This window comes from Salvelinus fontinalis, chromosome 1 (genome assembly GCF_029448725.1).
Source record: "Salvelinus fontinalis isolate EN_2023a chromosome 1, ASM2944872v1, whole genome shotgun sequence".
Lineage (NCBI taxonomy): Eukaryota > Metazoa > Chordata > Actinopteri > Salmoniformes > Salmonidae > Salvelinus > Salvelinus fontinalis.
The window spans coordinates 73,225,790-73,242,551 of record NC_074665.1 but is presented as its reverse complement, the minus strand read 5'-3'; the positions used below and the strand labels follow the sequence as shown (position 1 = coordinate 73,242,551).

Sequence of the window (16,762 nt, the reverse complement as noted above, 5' to 3'; positions counted from 1 at the left end):
ATGGGAGAGGGTTCTGTTCTGTCTCTGTGTGTGTGTGTGTGTGTGTGTGTGTGTGTGGAGGTGGCATGAGGAAGCTGACTGCTCTGAGCTGAGTCCCTTTTGGGTCCTTTTCAGCAGCAGCAGTAGCATCTGTTTAGCCTCTCTGTCTATCTGTGTCCCAAATGGCACTTTCTTCCCTTTATAGTGTGCACTACTTCTTCACCAGGGCCTATAGGGCTCTGGTCAAAATAAGTGCACTATATAGGGAACGCATCCCCACCTGGGGACGCATATAGGGGACAGTGTGCACTACTTCTTCACCAGGGCCTATAGGGCTCTGGTCAAAATAAGTGCACTATATAGGGAATAGGGTGCCGTTTGGGACGCATCCCCACCTGTCTCTAGGATAATAAGCCACACACCTCTCTACTGGCTCTTCTGTCAGACGCGACCAAAGCCTGTCGTCTGTCTGTCTGTCTGTCCTCTGTCTGTGTGTTGTTTGCCTGTCGTCTGTCTGTCTCTCATCTGAAGTTGAACCAAAGTCTCTTACTGATCTATGAATAAACCCTTTGAACTCAACCAAGCCTGTGTAGTGTAGTTAGTCACTGAGTAATACACAGCATTGAGGCACAATACTAGTAGGCTATGGTACTATAGATAATAATAATAATACATTTCATTTGTAAAGCACTTTTATCCCACCCAAGGTGCTGATGTAATCAGAGCATGATTAATGAATGTCACTATAAATGTGTGGTGTCAACAGAGTTGGGATTTCACAGACAGCAAAAATACACATTTCCGATTTTTTTAGATGTTGAATATCAAACATTTTATTGAATAACAAACAGAAAACAGGCAGGCCGGTACAACACACTTCTTACGTACATCAGATTAGTTACAGTTACATGTTTGAATTAGTCAACTTCCAAGACACATTTTTGCTTTGATGAACAGTAAGGATGTATTGTATAAATGGACTGACTTGAATGTCTTTGTGTCCTGTTTGTCAGGGTCCACCTACAGTGTTTTGTCCACCATGCCGTCTGACTCTGAAAGCAGCACTTCCCTCAGCAGTGCAGGTGAGCCTGGATGTGTTTCTAGCGTTTGGCAGTAGTAGGGTTGCAAAATTCCCAGGTTTGTCAGAAACTCAAGTTGGAATTTTCCTGGAATCAAGCGGAAATAAACAGGAAATCCGGAATCCTCCAACTAGGATTTCTGGGAAAATCCTGTAGTAGTATGAATGTTTGAAGATGAATGTTTCGTTCTTACGGATTAGGAAACTAGGTGAATGTGGTCCAGAGAACTGGTTAACCAACCAGACAGCATGCTATTTCTGACTTTCAGTCAGCACAAACAAGTGATTACACAGATGTGAAAGGATTTACAAAAGCAACCCACCAACCCCCCAGAATGGTTTTCATTGAGCCATTCTCTCTATGAGGAAGAGAGATAGAGGCTGAGTACCAAATGGCACCCTATTCCCTACATGGTGCACTACATTTTACCAGAGTCCTATGGGGCCTTGTCACAAGTAGTGCACTATATAGGGAATGAGGTGTCATTTGGGTGGAGGCCAGAGGGATTGCCCTGCAGGGCAGAGCTACTGAAAGAGGAGGGGGGAGCAGGACTCTGTTGTGGTGCTTGTTGTTGTCTTCAGTCAGAGGTCCAGAAAGAAAACATATAGAGGTGTTTTGTTTGTCAACACTGCAGCATAGGCCCTTTGATTTAATGAATTGAGGCATGGCTGGAGTGTTGGACTGATTACACTCACAAGTCAACGGTTAAAGGGGCCATCTGGGATTGTTACATCCAAATTAATGGTATATAGCCGTTGGTTCTTAAAGACTTCAGCTCCTAATTGCCTCGAGCTTAATTAAAAACAGTGGCGGGGTGCCCGCTTTGTTATTGTTTAAATCCCAGGTTGCCCCTTTAAACGTAGTCATGAAGACGTCATGTGCCACATTTTGCCCGCTGGTTTGTTGATTATTGTTGTCACATTATTCATAATAACGGTGTGCTACTTTACTTTGGATTGTTTGGCTTATGTATTTCATCAAGTATGACACAAGCATTCTCAATCTCCATTGTCGATTTGGAGGACTCTTGAAGCAACTTCTATGCGCTTGTGGAGATCTGAGAGGATTTGACAGGTGCAGCCTAATAAACAATATAGTTATAGCTTCATCTTGCCCTTTGATGGGCTAGGTGGAGGTAGCTTTCACCACACTGCTTATACAAATCAAATCCTCTCAGATCTCCACAAGTGCATAGGGCACGGAGTAGGGTTTAGGGGTCGATTTGGGAGAGGGCCTATGTCGTGTAAGGGCCCTTGCCACATGTGGTATGCGGAAAGAGCGATCTCTGTCTCCAGTCTTCTGAGGCCCAATCCCAAATTCACCTGCGTAAACGCCCTATGCACTTCACATCATCTATGTCGGTGTAAGGGCCCTAGCCATCAGTGACAGTCTGACTGTGACAGGTACCACGGGTCAAGCCTCGTCCCCTCCTCCGGCCCATATGGAGAACCGCCACGGTCAGATGAGTGAGAAGATGGAGGCGGTTCTCTTCCAGCTGAGACAGGTGACCCGCGAGAGGGACGAGCTGCGTAAACGCCTGGCCCTGTCCTCGCCCGGCACCACCTTCGATGACTGCAGGTACAGTAGAACTCTTGGTATACTGCAGTTACACTACTCTACACCGGGGATTCCCAAACTGTGGGGTGCCCCCCTAGGGGGGTTGGCTCTACAATTTTGTTGGATGCATTTTCTGTTTGTTTTGGTTGTGTTTCAGATTATTTTGTGCCCAATAGAAATTAATGGTAAATAATGTATTGTGTCATTTTGGAGTCGCTTTTATTGTAAATAAGAATAGAATATGTTTCTAAACACATTAATGTGGATGCTACCATGATTACAGATAGTCCTGAATGAATCGTGAATAATGAAGAGTGAGATAGTTAGATGCACAAATACCATACCCCCAAGACATGCTAACCTCTCACCATTATAATAACAGGGGAGGTTAGCATTTTTTTTGGTTGTATGATATTTGTGTGTCAATAACTGATGCAAAATGTTCTCTCCGCCAACAAGAGGGGTGTGAACAGTTTGTGTCATGAACAGTGCTTTTGCACGGGATGTTCCCCGTGCTTCTTCACCTGCATTCTAGCTGTTTGGGGTTTTAGGTTGGGTCTGTACAGCACTTTGAGATATTAGCTGATGTACAAAGGGCTATATAAAAAATAAACTTGATTGAATGCTGGAAGGGTGAAGGCCTTAGTGAAGAAGTTAGGGAACCCTTTCCCTACAACCCTCACTATAGACAGAGCATGGCCTTCACCTGGGACCACCTTCGATGGGGGTGGATTATTCCAATATAATAAGAGACAGAAGCACTATAGCTACTGTAGGTACAGGACTCACTACAGAGCCAGGCGATGTACTTGCCTGACATCACTTAGAACCGTTCTAGACAGACACTCAGCCAACAGATAACACGCTCACCAGGGATGACCACCCTCAGCCAACAGATAACACGCTCACCAGGGATGACCACCCTCAGCCAACAGATAACACGCTCACCAGGGATGACCACCCTCAGCCAACAGATAACACGCTCACCAGGGATGACCACCCTCAGCCAACAAATAACACGCTCACCAGGGATGACCACCCTCAGCCAACAGATAACACGCTCACCAGGGATGACCACCCTCAGCCAACAGATAACACGCTCACCAGGGATGACCACCCTTAGCCAACAGATAACACGCTCACCAGGGATGACCACCCTCAGCCAACAGATAACACGCTTACCAGGGATGACCACCCTCAGCCAACAGATAACACGCTCACCAGGGATGACCACCCTCAGCCTACAGATAACACGCTCACCAGGGATGACCACCCTCAGCCAACAGATAACACGCTCACCAGGGATGACCACCCTCAGCCAACAGATAACACGCTCACCAGGGATGACCACTCTCAGCCAACAGATAACATGCTCACCTGGGATGACCACCCTCAGCCAACAGATAACATGCTCACCAGGGATGACCACCCTCAGCCAACAGATAACACACTTACCAGGGATGACCACCCTCAGCCAACAGATAAGATGCTCTCCAGGGATGACCACCCTCAGCCAACAGATAACACGCTCACCAGGGATGACCACCCTCAGCCAACAGATAACACGCTCACCAGGGATGACCACCCTTAGCCAACAGATAACACGCTCACCAGGGATGACCACCCTCAGCCAACAGATAACACGCTTACCAGGGATGACCACCCTCAGCCAACAGATAACACGCTCACCAGGGATGACCACCCTCAGCCAACAGATAACATGCTCACCAGGGATGACCACTCTCAGCCAACAGATAACACGCTCACCAGGGATGACCACCCTCAGCCAACAGATAACATGATCAACAGGGAGGACCACCCTCAGCCAACAAATAACACGCTCACCAGGGATGACCACCCTCAGCCAACAGATAACATGATCACCAGGGATGACCACCCTCAGCCAACAGATAACAAGCTCACCAGGGATGACCACTCTCAGCCAACAGATAACACGCTCACCAGGAATGACCACTCTCAGCCAACAGATAACACGCTCACCAGGGATGACCACCCTCAGCCAACAGACAACACGCTCACCAGGGATGACCACTCTCAGCCAACAGATAACATGCTCACCAGGGATGACCACCCTCAGCCAACAGATAACACACTCACCAGGGATGACCACCCTCAGCCAACAGATAACACGCTCACCAGGGATGACCACTCTCAGCCAACAGATAACATGCTCACCAGGGATGACCACCCTCAGCCAACAGATAACATGCTCACCAGGGAGGACCACCCTCAGCCAACAGATAACACGCTCACCAGGGATGACCACCCTCAGCCAACAGATAACATGATCACCAGGGATGACCACCCTCAGCCAACAGATAACAAGCTCACCAGGGATGACCACTCTCAGCCAACAGATAACACGCTCACCAGGAATGACCACTCTCAGCCAACAGATAACACGCTCACCAGGGATGACCACCCTCAGCCAACAGACAACACGCTCACCAGGGATGACCACTCTCAGCCAACAGATAACATGCTCACCAGGGATGACCACCCTCAGCCAACAGATAACACACTCACCAGGGATGACCACCCTCAGCCAACAGATAACACGCTCACCAGGGATGACCACTCTCAGCCAACAGATAACATGCTCACCAGGGATGACCACCCTCAGCCAACAGATAACATGCTCACCAGGGATGACCACCCTCAGCCAACAGATAACACACTTACCAGGGATGACCACCCTCAGCCAACAGATAAGATGCTCTCCAGGGATGACCACCCTCAGCCAACAGATAACACGCTCACCAGGGATGACCACCCTCAGCCAACAGATAACACACTCACCAGGGATGACCACCCTCAGCCAACAGATAACACGCTCACCAGGGATGACCACCCTCAGCCTTCAGATAACATGCTCACCAGGGATGACCACCCTCAGCCAACAGATAACATGCTCAACAGGGATGACCACTCTCAGCCAACAGATAACACGCTCACCAGGGATGACCACCCTCAGCCAACAGATAACATGATCAACAGGGAGGACCACCCTCAGCCAACAGATAACACGCTCACCAGGGATGACCACCCTCAGCCAACAGATAACATGATCACCAGGGATGACCACCCTCAGCCAACAGATAACAAGCTCACCAGGGATGACCACTCTCAGGCAACAGATAATACGCTCACCAGGGATGACCACCCTCAGCCAACAGATAACACGCTCACCAGGGATGACTACCCTCAGCCAACAGATAACATGATCACCAGGGATGACCACCCTCAGCCAACAGATAACACGCTCACCAGGGATGACCACCCTCAGCCAACAGACAACACGCTCACCAGGGATGACCACTCTCAGCCAACAGATAACATGCTCACCAGGGATGACCACCCTCAGCCAACAGATAACACGCTCACCAGGGATGACCACCCTCAGCCAACAGATAACACGCTCACCAGGGATGACCACCCTCAGCCAACAGATAACAAGCTCACCAGGGATGACCACCCTCAGCCAACAGATAACATGCTCACCAGGGATGACCACCCTCAGCCAACAGATAACATGCTCACCAGGGATGACCACCCTCAGCCAACAGATAACACGCTCACCAGGGATGACCACCCTCAGCCAACAGATAACAAGCTCACCAGGGATGACCACCCTCAGCCAACAGATAACACGCTCACCAGGGATGACCACCCTCAGCCAACAGATAACACGCTCACCAGGGTTGACCACCCTCAGCCAACAGATAACATGCTCACCAGGGATGACCACCCTCAGCCAACAGATAACATGCTCACCAGGGATGACCACCCTCAGCCAACAGACAACACGCTCACCAGGGATGACCACCCTCAGCCAACAGATAACACGCTCACCAGGGATGACCACCCTCAGCCAACAGATAACACGCTCACCAGGGATGACCACCCTCAGCCAACAGATAACACGCTCACCAGGGATGACCACCCTCAGCCAACAGATAACACGCTCACCAGGGATGACCACCCTCAGCCAACAGATAACACGCTCACCAGGGATGACCACCCTCAGCCAACAGATAACACGCTCACCAGGGATGACCACCCTCAGCCAACAGATAACACACTCACCAGGGATGACCACCCTCAGCCAACAGATAACACGCTCACCAGGGATGACCACCCTCAGCCAACAGATAACACGCTCACCAGGGATGACCACCCTCAGCCAACAGATAACACGCTCACCAGGGATGACCACCCTCAGCCAACAGATAACACGCTCACCAGGGATGACCACCCTCAGCCAACAGATAACACGCTCACCAGGGATGACCACCCTCAGCCAACAGATAACACGCTCACCAGGGATGACCACCCTCAGCCAACAGATAACACGCTCACCAGGGATGACCACCCTCAGCCAACAGATAACACGCTCACCAGGGATGACCACCCTCAGCCAACAGATAACACACTCACCAGGGATGACCACCCTCAGCCAACAGATAACACGCTCACCAGGGATGACCACCCTCAGCCAACAGATAACACACTCACCAGGGATGACCACCCTCAGCCAACAGATAACACGCTCACCAGGGATGACCACCCTCAGCCAACAGATAACATGCTCACCAGGGATGACCACCCTCAGCCAACAGATAACACGCTCACCAGGGATGACCACCCTCAGCCAACAGATAACACGCTCACCAGGGATGACCACCCTCAGCCAACAGATAACACGCTCACCAGGGATGACCACCCTCAGCCAACAGATAACACACTCACCAGGGATGACCACCCTCAGCCAACAGATAACACGCTCACCAGGGATGACCACCCTCAGCCAACAGATAACACGCTCACCAGGGATGATCACCTCTTTATTCCTCCAAAGTCACTCTACCGCCAGAAGCAGAGAAGTAAAAGCAAAAAAAGGCTACGCTAAATGGGATCCACATTTTGTGATCTCAGTAACTCTGTTAAAACATTAAACAAGAGTATGTATTTTGAATGAAGCTACTCGTGCCTACCTCTCTCATAACCATAGTGTTCTGCACTTTAATCTGCTCCTGGGGGGCTTGGTTCTGATACGTCACTCTTTTCTGTCATCTCTCGTGTGTGTGTGTGTGTGTGTGTGTGTGTGTGTGTGTGTGTATGTGTGTGTGTGTGTGTGTGCATCCATTTGTGTGTGTGTGTGTGTGTGTGTGTGTGTGTGAGAACCAGGCCCAACTCCAAGTCAGGCCAGGACTACGAGCATCTGAAGCTGCAGTGTATGAAGGCCATGGTGGACCTGCAGTCCTTACAGAACCAACACAGCACAACACTGAAGAGATGTGAGGAGGCCGTGAAGAAAGCTGACTTCTACCAGTGAGTGATGAACACACACACACACACACACACACACACACACACACACACACACACACACACACACACACACACACACACACACACACACACACACACACACACACACACACACACACACACACACGCACACACACACACACACGCACACACCCTTTTCTAATCTACCAGTGAGTGGTAGAGTGCAGACCTGGGTTCAAATACTATTTAGAACTATTTCAAATGCCTTGTGTGTTCAATTTATCTTGCCTGGAGTGCCAGGTGGTTGGGGTGAGCTCGCAACAGACGAGCTCATTCAAGCCCACCCAAAGTTTTTGACTGTATTCAGATAGTATTTGAACCCCGGTCTGTAGTGAAGTGCATGGGAGTGGTTGGGGTCCATAAATATTTTAGCCTTCTCCCAGCTCATTTATGTTGCGTGCTCTGAATCTCTCTGTTCTAACAATCAGGCGATGGAATGGATGGATGGGCTTTTAACCTGTGTTTGTCCCTCTTATGAGATCTGTGCGTCAGATTGCACAGAACATTTTTTTCCCGAGGGGTAAGAGGTCAACCAATCTCGTGTCCCATTCCAAATGGTCCTGCTCAGTTAAACCATCATCCCAATCCTTTGACACCAGGGATTTTAGAAATTAAAGTGAGCAGAGCCACTGCTTTTCTGTCAGAAAGATCAGATCATGACTGTTCTAGCCTGTGTTGTAAATGGCAACTTATTCCCTATTTAGTGTACTACGTTTGACAAGGACCCGTAGGCTGCACTGTGCAGGGAATAGGGTGCCATTTGGGATGCACAGCGTGTCTCTTTTACACTCTCCATTATGATGTGTTCAATCCTGTCTAGTGCAGAATTAGATCCCTTTGTCTGGTGTTTTAATGTTTAACATTGTTTTATGTACTTGATCATTTTCCATTTCATACAGTGTTGGCAGGCTTTTTTAAGCAAAGTGTTCAAGCCACCAGCACTAACTGGAGGTTGAACTGCTAGAATTGAGGATTCTGCACTTGCCTCTTCCATTGACAGTCATGAATATTGGAATGGGTGCTGTCCTCATTGAACGTCAATTTGCCTGACAGTTGTGCTACCCATTCATCATGATCCATTCCAACTCATGGCACAGCAAGCTTAATAGTAATATAGAATTATACTATACAGTCAAAAAAAATAAGTTTTTAAAACCACAGGCTTCTAATGAGTTCAATCACTACATTTTCTCTTTCTTTTGTTATCCTCATAACATATTAACATATTCAATTGGATTCCTTCTTACATTATTTTGGTAAAATGAAATCAACAAATAATTGAAACGACTTGCATTATTTTATTTTGTAAGATATTTTGACACTTTATTGAGACAGTTCTGAAATGACAGAGGAGGTAGAGATAGGTGGGAGAAACAGATTGAAGGGTTGGTGCAGGGAACCCCGGTCTTCGTGGGAAGAGGGGTGATGTGTATCAAAGCCAGGTGACTTACCCCTAGACCACAGACTCTGCACGACTTGCATTCATTTTGATTATGTTGCTTGTTTTTTTGTTGTCAATTACAATTCACTACAGAATCATTTCTTACAGTGTGGTTGAGTGGGTAAAATTCCAATGAAATGTACCAGCTTACTACCCCTAATCTCCTAAATAAAGCATTGAGAAAATAAATATTCTCCATAGGCCCTTATCATCAATTAATATTTAGGATATAAACCATTTGCATTTCTAAACCATTGAAAGGGAACGGGGATACCTAGTCACCCCAACCCTGTATGAGAAACACAATTTTATTATTTTGATGCTGCCTTTTACATGCACTTAAACCACCAAAAGAGTTTTCACAACACTCTTAAAAACACACATTTTCAGATTGAAGAACCACTTTGGGTGTTTCAGAGTACTTCATTTACGTTTTAAAACACATTATTTTGTATTAAAACACTTACATTGGGTTTACATTTCAACACCAGATCTCAGCTTAGTAACTATTTCTCACAGTTTCATTACACAATCATGGTGTTGTGAGACTTTCTATTTTTACAGTGTACAAACACTGACCTTGTTGATAGCTACTTTATTGAGGAAAAGAAAGGCGTGAGTAGAGGGGGCCGGATGTTCTCTCTGTCTGTCCATTTGTGTGATTTAATGATGTCTGCCATACTGTCTCAATAGTGTGGGGACAACCAACCTAACAGCTGGGGCAGAATGTAAAACAGACAGATGAAGGATTAGCCCCAATGTTTAATCCTCTGTCTCTGCCTCTAGGTCCAGACCATGTTTGTCTTCATCTGTGGCTGCAGCAGGGAAAAAACGTATTTATTTATTTACTAGCAAGTCTGCTTCTGGAGTGGACTTGCCCATTTGGGATAAAAAGCAACTGTCCACAAAGCACTGGTAGATTGTTCCTTTAAAGCTTGAGAAAATGTCTCTTCACCAAACTGCTCACAAGTTTGAAGTTTCACAAACACTGGATTGTTAAGCACACCAATGTAGTTTGCTCTGTGTGAATGCTCCTACCTGCTCATTGTAGCACATGAAATACAACACCTATTAAAAACAGAACACATGCCACTACCAGGGTCGATGCACGTTCAAGTTGCTGTATGTTTTTTCTGTGTGCAGCACGCTCCACAGCCGTCTGGCCAGCGAGCAGTCTCCGCTGAAGGAGGAGCTGGATGCTGTGAGGCAGGTAAGTTATCTGTTTTCCAAGTATACCTGTACTTTGTTGCAAAACACATTTCCCTATTGGGATACTACCATACTCTATTCGATTCAATCCAATACTATTTCATTCTATTCTGCAGGACAACATCCAGCTGGTCAGAGAACACAACCATGTGAAACAGAGCTGTGAGGAGATGAGGAGACTACATGATGAGGACCAGAGAGAGCTGGGAGACATGAGGCTGCTTCACCAACAGGTATTGGAGTAGAATACACACTCACCCTGACATGCTCAAGGTTTTTGGGTCAGGGTCCAGGGTCCTCTCTTTGGGTCCAGGGTCCTCTCTTTGGGTCCAGGGTCCTCTCTTTGGGTCAGGGTCCTCTCTTTGGGCCAGGGTCCTCTCTTTGGGTCAGGGTCCTCTCTTTGGGTCCAGGGTCCTCTCTTTGGGTCCAGGGTCCTCTCTTTGGGTCAGGGTCCTCTCTTTGGGTCCAGGGTCCTCTCTTTGGGTCCAGGGTCCTCTCTTTGGGTCCAGGGTTCTCTCTTTGGGTCCAGGGTCCTCTCTTTGGGTCCAGGGTCCTCTCTTTGGGTCAGGGTCCTCTCTTTGGGTCAGGGTCCTCTCTTTGGGTCCAGGGTCCTCTCTTTGGGTCAGGGTCCTCTCTTTGGGTCCAGGGTCCTCTCTTTGGGTCCAGGGTCCTCTCTTTGGGTCAGGGTCCTCTCTTTGGGTCCAGGGTCCTCTCTTTGGGTCCAGGGTCCTCTCTTTGGGTCAGGGTCCTCTCTTTGGGTCCAGGGTCCTCTCTTTGGGTCAGGGTCCGCTCTTTGTGTCCAGGGTCCTCTCTTTGGGTCAGAGTCCTCTCTTTGGGTCCAGGGGGTGGCAGCTAACATAGAAGTTATAGAAGCAGGCCAGTGACCAGAGCGTTGCCAGTTCGAATCCCTGGTTTGACGGGAACTTTGGCGAAACCTTTGCCGTCTATTCTTGCTCTGACTGACGTTTCTTTTGACCTTTCTTGAAATACCTTTTTGGATTCTGACATGTGAGACAGATTCTACATGTTCTGCCCATTTAGGACCATTAGCACGGTCAGACGAGCTCACTCCACTATGTCGTCATAGCGATGAGAAATGCCTTCAAATTAGACACATGACCAAATTATTATAAATGAATAATTTCTTATAATTTTTATTAAATCAACCATTTAGTTTCTCTCATTGCTGCTCTGGTTGCACCTCAAGTAACGACCTATTCCCTTTATAGTTAACTCTTTTGACCAGTGTCCATAGGGGCCTGAAGGGAATAAGGTGTCATTTGGGACGCACACTCTGTAGGATCTATTTTAGCTCTCATTATAGTTTGAACCCTTGGTTCAGATCGTTAAATGTTTGTCAGTCATATCTAACGTGTTCATGGGGAATGCTTTCAATGCCAGTCTGATCAGTAGGTGCCTAATTGGCCAGGTACCAAATGACACCCTATTCCCTATATAGTGCTCTACGTTTGACCAGGCCCTGGTCCAAAGTAGTGCACTATAAAGGGAATAGGGTGCCATTTGGGGCATAGATATTGTCTACCCAAAGCTGGGATTGCTGATGAGCTTATGTCATTACTAAGTAAACTAGCATCAAACAGCATAGAAATTCACAATCAAATGAGCCTGATGTCAATTCAAATTAGGCTGCCGTTGTGAATTACGTCTGTTAAGGATTTTATGAGCGAGCCAATGCCATGCGGTAGACGTGCAGAACATGCCTCGTGGAGGTTTTGCCTGATACCCATGTTGAATATACATAATGCAATCATCATACAAATATGTGCCAATTTTATCCAAAGCACTTTATAGTCCAGTCAGTGCATCCGATTTTTGTAGCCTACTGTATGTGACTGTTCATCCTGTGGGATGTTCGTTATTATGACACATTACTTACATTACGTCTATTCATATTATTATCCTTTTCTTTAGTTGAGTCGTTTTAAAGCCATCGCAGTAGAAGTGTAGTGGAGCCGGAGAGGCACATTATAAATGTTCTGCATGGTTTCTCTTCTCTCTGACTGAAAGAGTCTTCATTTAGCCCCAAGACCCTCAACTCTGCTAAATTACTTTTTTTCTTGGCAGTAATTTGACAAATTGTTCCAATGTTGGGTTATTTATTTAACTAGAAAAATGTTGCACCTTTTCCTTTGATCTCTGAGTTCTCAGAGTGAAACAGTTTCGGTGTAACCTTTGTAAATATAGCTATGGAATGCGTCCAAATGGCTCCCTATACAGTGCACTACTTTTGAACATGGCCTATAGTGCACTATATAGGGAATAGGGTGCCATTTGGGATGCTGCATTACTGACTAAAGCAGGTCTTGTTTTCTGGTGCTTAATCTATTTTTACACTATGGAGGAGAGGAGGGCACTTCAGTCTGCTCTGCTTTATTCAGACAGAGTGGTTGTCGACTCAGTCATGTTGAGTCATTATCTGTAGCACTGCCATGTCATCAATGAGACGGCTGTAGAGAGAGTGCTATAGTGTTGTTGTGCTGCAAATAAACTGTATTGTACTGTAATGTATAGTGGAGATAGAGACCACTGTATTCTACTGTTGTATTTCCCAGTGTTCACAGAGGTTAAGTATAATGTAGATGTACTGTAGATACACTGTACTGTAGATGTACTGTACTGTAGATGTACTGTAGATGTACTGTAGATGTACTGTAGATGTACTGTACTGTAGATGTACTGTAGATACACTGTACTGTAGATGTACTGTAGATGTACTGTAGATACACTGTACTGTAGATGTACTGTAGATGTACTGTAGATACACTGTACTGTAGATGTACTGTACTGCAGATGTACTGTAGATGTACTGTAGATGTACTGTACTGCAGATGTACTGTAGATGTACTGTAGATACACTGTACTGCAGATGTACTGTAGATGTACTGTAGATGTACTGTAGATACACTGTACTGTAGATGTACTGTAGATGTACTGTAGATACACTGTACTGTAGATGTACTGTACTGCAGATGTACTGTAGATGTACTGTAGATGTACTGTAGATACACTGTACTGTAGATGTACTGTAGATGTACTGTAGATGTACTGTAGATACACTGTACTGTAGATGTACTGTACTGTAGATGTACTGTAGATACACTGTCCTGTAGATGTACTGTACTGCAGATGTACTGTACTGCAGATGTACTGTACTGTAGATGTACTGTACTGCAGATGTACTGTACTGTAGATGTACTGTAGATACACTGTACTGTAGATGTACTGTAGATGTACTGTACTGTAGATGTACTGTAGATGTACTGCAGATGTACTGTAGATGTACTGTAGATGTACTGCAGATACACTGTACTGCAGATGTACTGTAGATGTACTGTAGATGTACTGCAGATACACTGTACTGTAGATGTACTGTAGATGTACTGTAGATGTACTGTAGATACACTGTACTGTAGATGTACTGTACTGCAGATGTACTGTAGATGTACTGTACTGTAGATGTACTGTACTGCAGATGTACTGTAGATGTACTGTACTGCAGATGTACTGTAGATGTACTGTAGATGTACTGTAGATACACTGTACTGTAGATGTACTGTAGATTTACTGTAGATGTACTGTATATATACTGTAGATGTACTGTAGATACACTGTACTGTAAATGTACTGTATATACACTGTACTGTAAATGTACTGTATATACACTGTACTGTAAATGTACTGTAGATACACTGTACTGTAGATGTACTGTAGATACACTGTACTGTAGATGTACTGTGATACACTGTACTGTAGATGTACTGTAGATGTACTGTAGATGTACTGTAGATGTACTGTGATACACTGTACTGTAGATGTACTGTAGATGCACTGTAGAAGTACTGTAGATGTACTGTAGATGTACTGTGATACACTGTACTGTAAATGTACTGTAGATGCACTGTACTGTAGATGTACTGTACTGTAGATGTACTGTAGATGTACTGTATATGTACTGTAGATGTACTGTAGATGTACTGCAGATGTACTGTAGATGTACTGTAGATACACTGTACTGTAAATGTACTGCATATGTACTGTAGATACACTGTACTGTAAATGTACTGCAGATGTACTGTAGATACACTGTACTGTAGATGCACTGTACTGTAGATGTACTGCAGATGGACTGTAGATGGACTGTGGATGTCCTGTAGCTACACTGTACTGTAGATGTACTCTAGAAACACTGTACTGTAAATGTACTGTAGATGGACTGTACTCTAGTGTATTGTATAGTGCTGTATCTGTAGATGTACTGTAGTGTATTGTATAGTGCTGTATCTGTAGATGTTCTATAGATAGTGCATTTGGAAAGTATTCAGACCCCTTTTTTCACATTTTATTACGTTACAGCCTTATTCTAAAATGGATTAAATCTGGGGTTTTTCACTCATCAATCTACACACAATACCCCATAATGACAAAGCAAAAGCAGGTTTTACTTTTTTTTATACAAATGTATAAAAAATAAATAAACTGAAAATACATTTACATAAGTATTCAGAACCTTTACTCAGTACTTTGTTGAAGCACCTTTGGCAGCGATTATAGCCTCGAGTCTTCTTTGGTATGACGCTACAAGCTTGGCACACCTGTATTTGGAGAGTTTCTCCCGTTCTTCTCTGCAGATCCTCTGTCAGGTTGGATGGGGAGCGTCGCTGCACAGCTATTTTCAGGTCTCTCCAAAGATATTTGATGGGTTGATGTCCGGGCTCTGGCTGGGCCACTCAAGGACATTCAGAGACTTGTCCCGAAGCCACTCCTGCGTTGTTCTGAATGTGTGCTTATGGTCGTTGTCTTGTTAGAAGGTGAACCTTCACCCCAGTCTGAGGCCCTGAGCGCTCTGGAGCAGATTTTCATCAAGGATCTCTGTGTACTTTGCTCCGTTCATCTTTCCCTCCCATCCTGACTAGTCTCCCAGTCCCTGCCGCTGAAAAACATCCCCACAGCATGATGCCGCCACCACCATGCTTCACATTAGGGATGGTATTGGCCAGGTGATGAGCGGTGCCTGGTTCCCTCCAAATGTGATGCTTGGCATTTTTTAGTACCCTTCCCCAGATCTGTGCCTCGACACAATCCTGTCTCGGAGCTCTACGGACAATTCCTTCGACCTCATGGCTCATGATATGCACTGACAACTGTGGGACCTTATATAGACAGGTGTGTGCCTTTCCAAATCATGTCAAAACGATTGAATTTACCACAGGTGGACTCCAATCAAGTTGTAAAAACATCTCATGGATGATCAATGGAGACAGGGTGCACCTGAGCTTAATTTCGAGTCTCACAGCAAAGGGTCTGAATACTTACAGTACCCAGTCAAAGTTTGGACACACCTACTCATTCAAGGGGTTTTCTTTATTTTTACTTTTTTCTACATTGTAGAATAATAGTGAAGACATCAAAACTATGAAATAACACATATGGAATCATGTAGAAACCAATAAAATGTAAATATATTTTGTATTTGAGATTCTTCAAAGTAGCCACCCTTTGCCTTGATGACAGCTTTGCACAATCTTGGCATTATCTCAACCAGCTTCACCAGGCATGCTTTTCCAACAGTCTTGAATGAGTTCCACATATGCTGAGCACTTGTTGGCTGCTTTTCCTTCATTCTGCCGTCCAACTCATCCCAAACCATCTCAATTGGCTTGAGGTCGGCTGATTGTGGAGGCCAGGTTAACTGATGCAGCACTCCATCACTCTCCTTCTTGGTCAAATAGCCCTTACACAGCCTGGAGGTGTGTTTTGGGTCATTGTTCTGTTGAAAAACAAATGATTGTCCCACTAAGCGCAAACCAGATGGGATGGAGTATCGCTGCAGAATGCTGTGGTAGCAATGCTGGTTAAGTGTGCCTTGAATTATAAATAAATCATTGACAGTGTCCCCTGCAAAGCACCCCCACACCATCACACATCCTCCATGCTTCACGGTGGGAACCACACATGCGGAGATAATCCGTTCACCTACTCTGCATCTCACAAAGACACTGTGGTTGGAACCAAAAATCTAAAATTTGGACTCATCAGACCAAAGGACAGATTTCCACCGATCTAATATCCATTGCTCATGTTTCTTGGCCCAAGCAAGTCTCTT

At 45.8% G+C, this 16,762-nt stretch overlaps 1 protein-coding gene across 3 annotated transcripts in view; it reads left to right on the top strand.

Annotated features, from left to right (window-relative positions):
- Positions 1-16,762, top strand: part of LOC129861307 (disks large homolog 5-like) — a 110,930-nt gene that overhangs the window by 48,566 nt on the left and 45,602 nt on the right. For 2 of the 3 annotated variants that reach the window (XM_055932633.1, XM_055932616.1), the window contains exons 2-6: positions 993-1,061; positions 2,462-2,636; positions 7,824-7,967; positions 10,573-10,639; positions 10,755-10,871. In XM_055932633.1, the coding sequence (XP_055788608.1) occupies positions 993-1,061; positions 2,462-2,636; positions 7,824-7,967; positions 10,573-10,639; positions 10,755-10,871 (572 nt within the window). The remainder of the gene's footprint in view (positions 1-992; positions 1,062-2,461; positions 2,637-7,823; positions 7,968-10,572; positions 10,640-10,754; positions 10,872-16,762) is intronic. The other variant, XM_055932625.1, reaches the window with a different exon arrangement.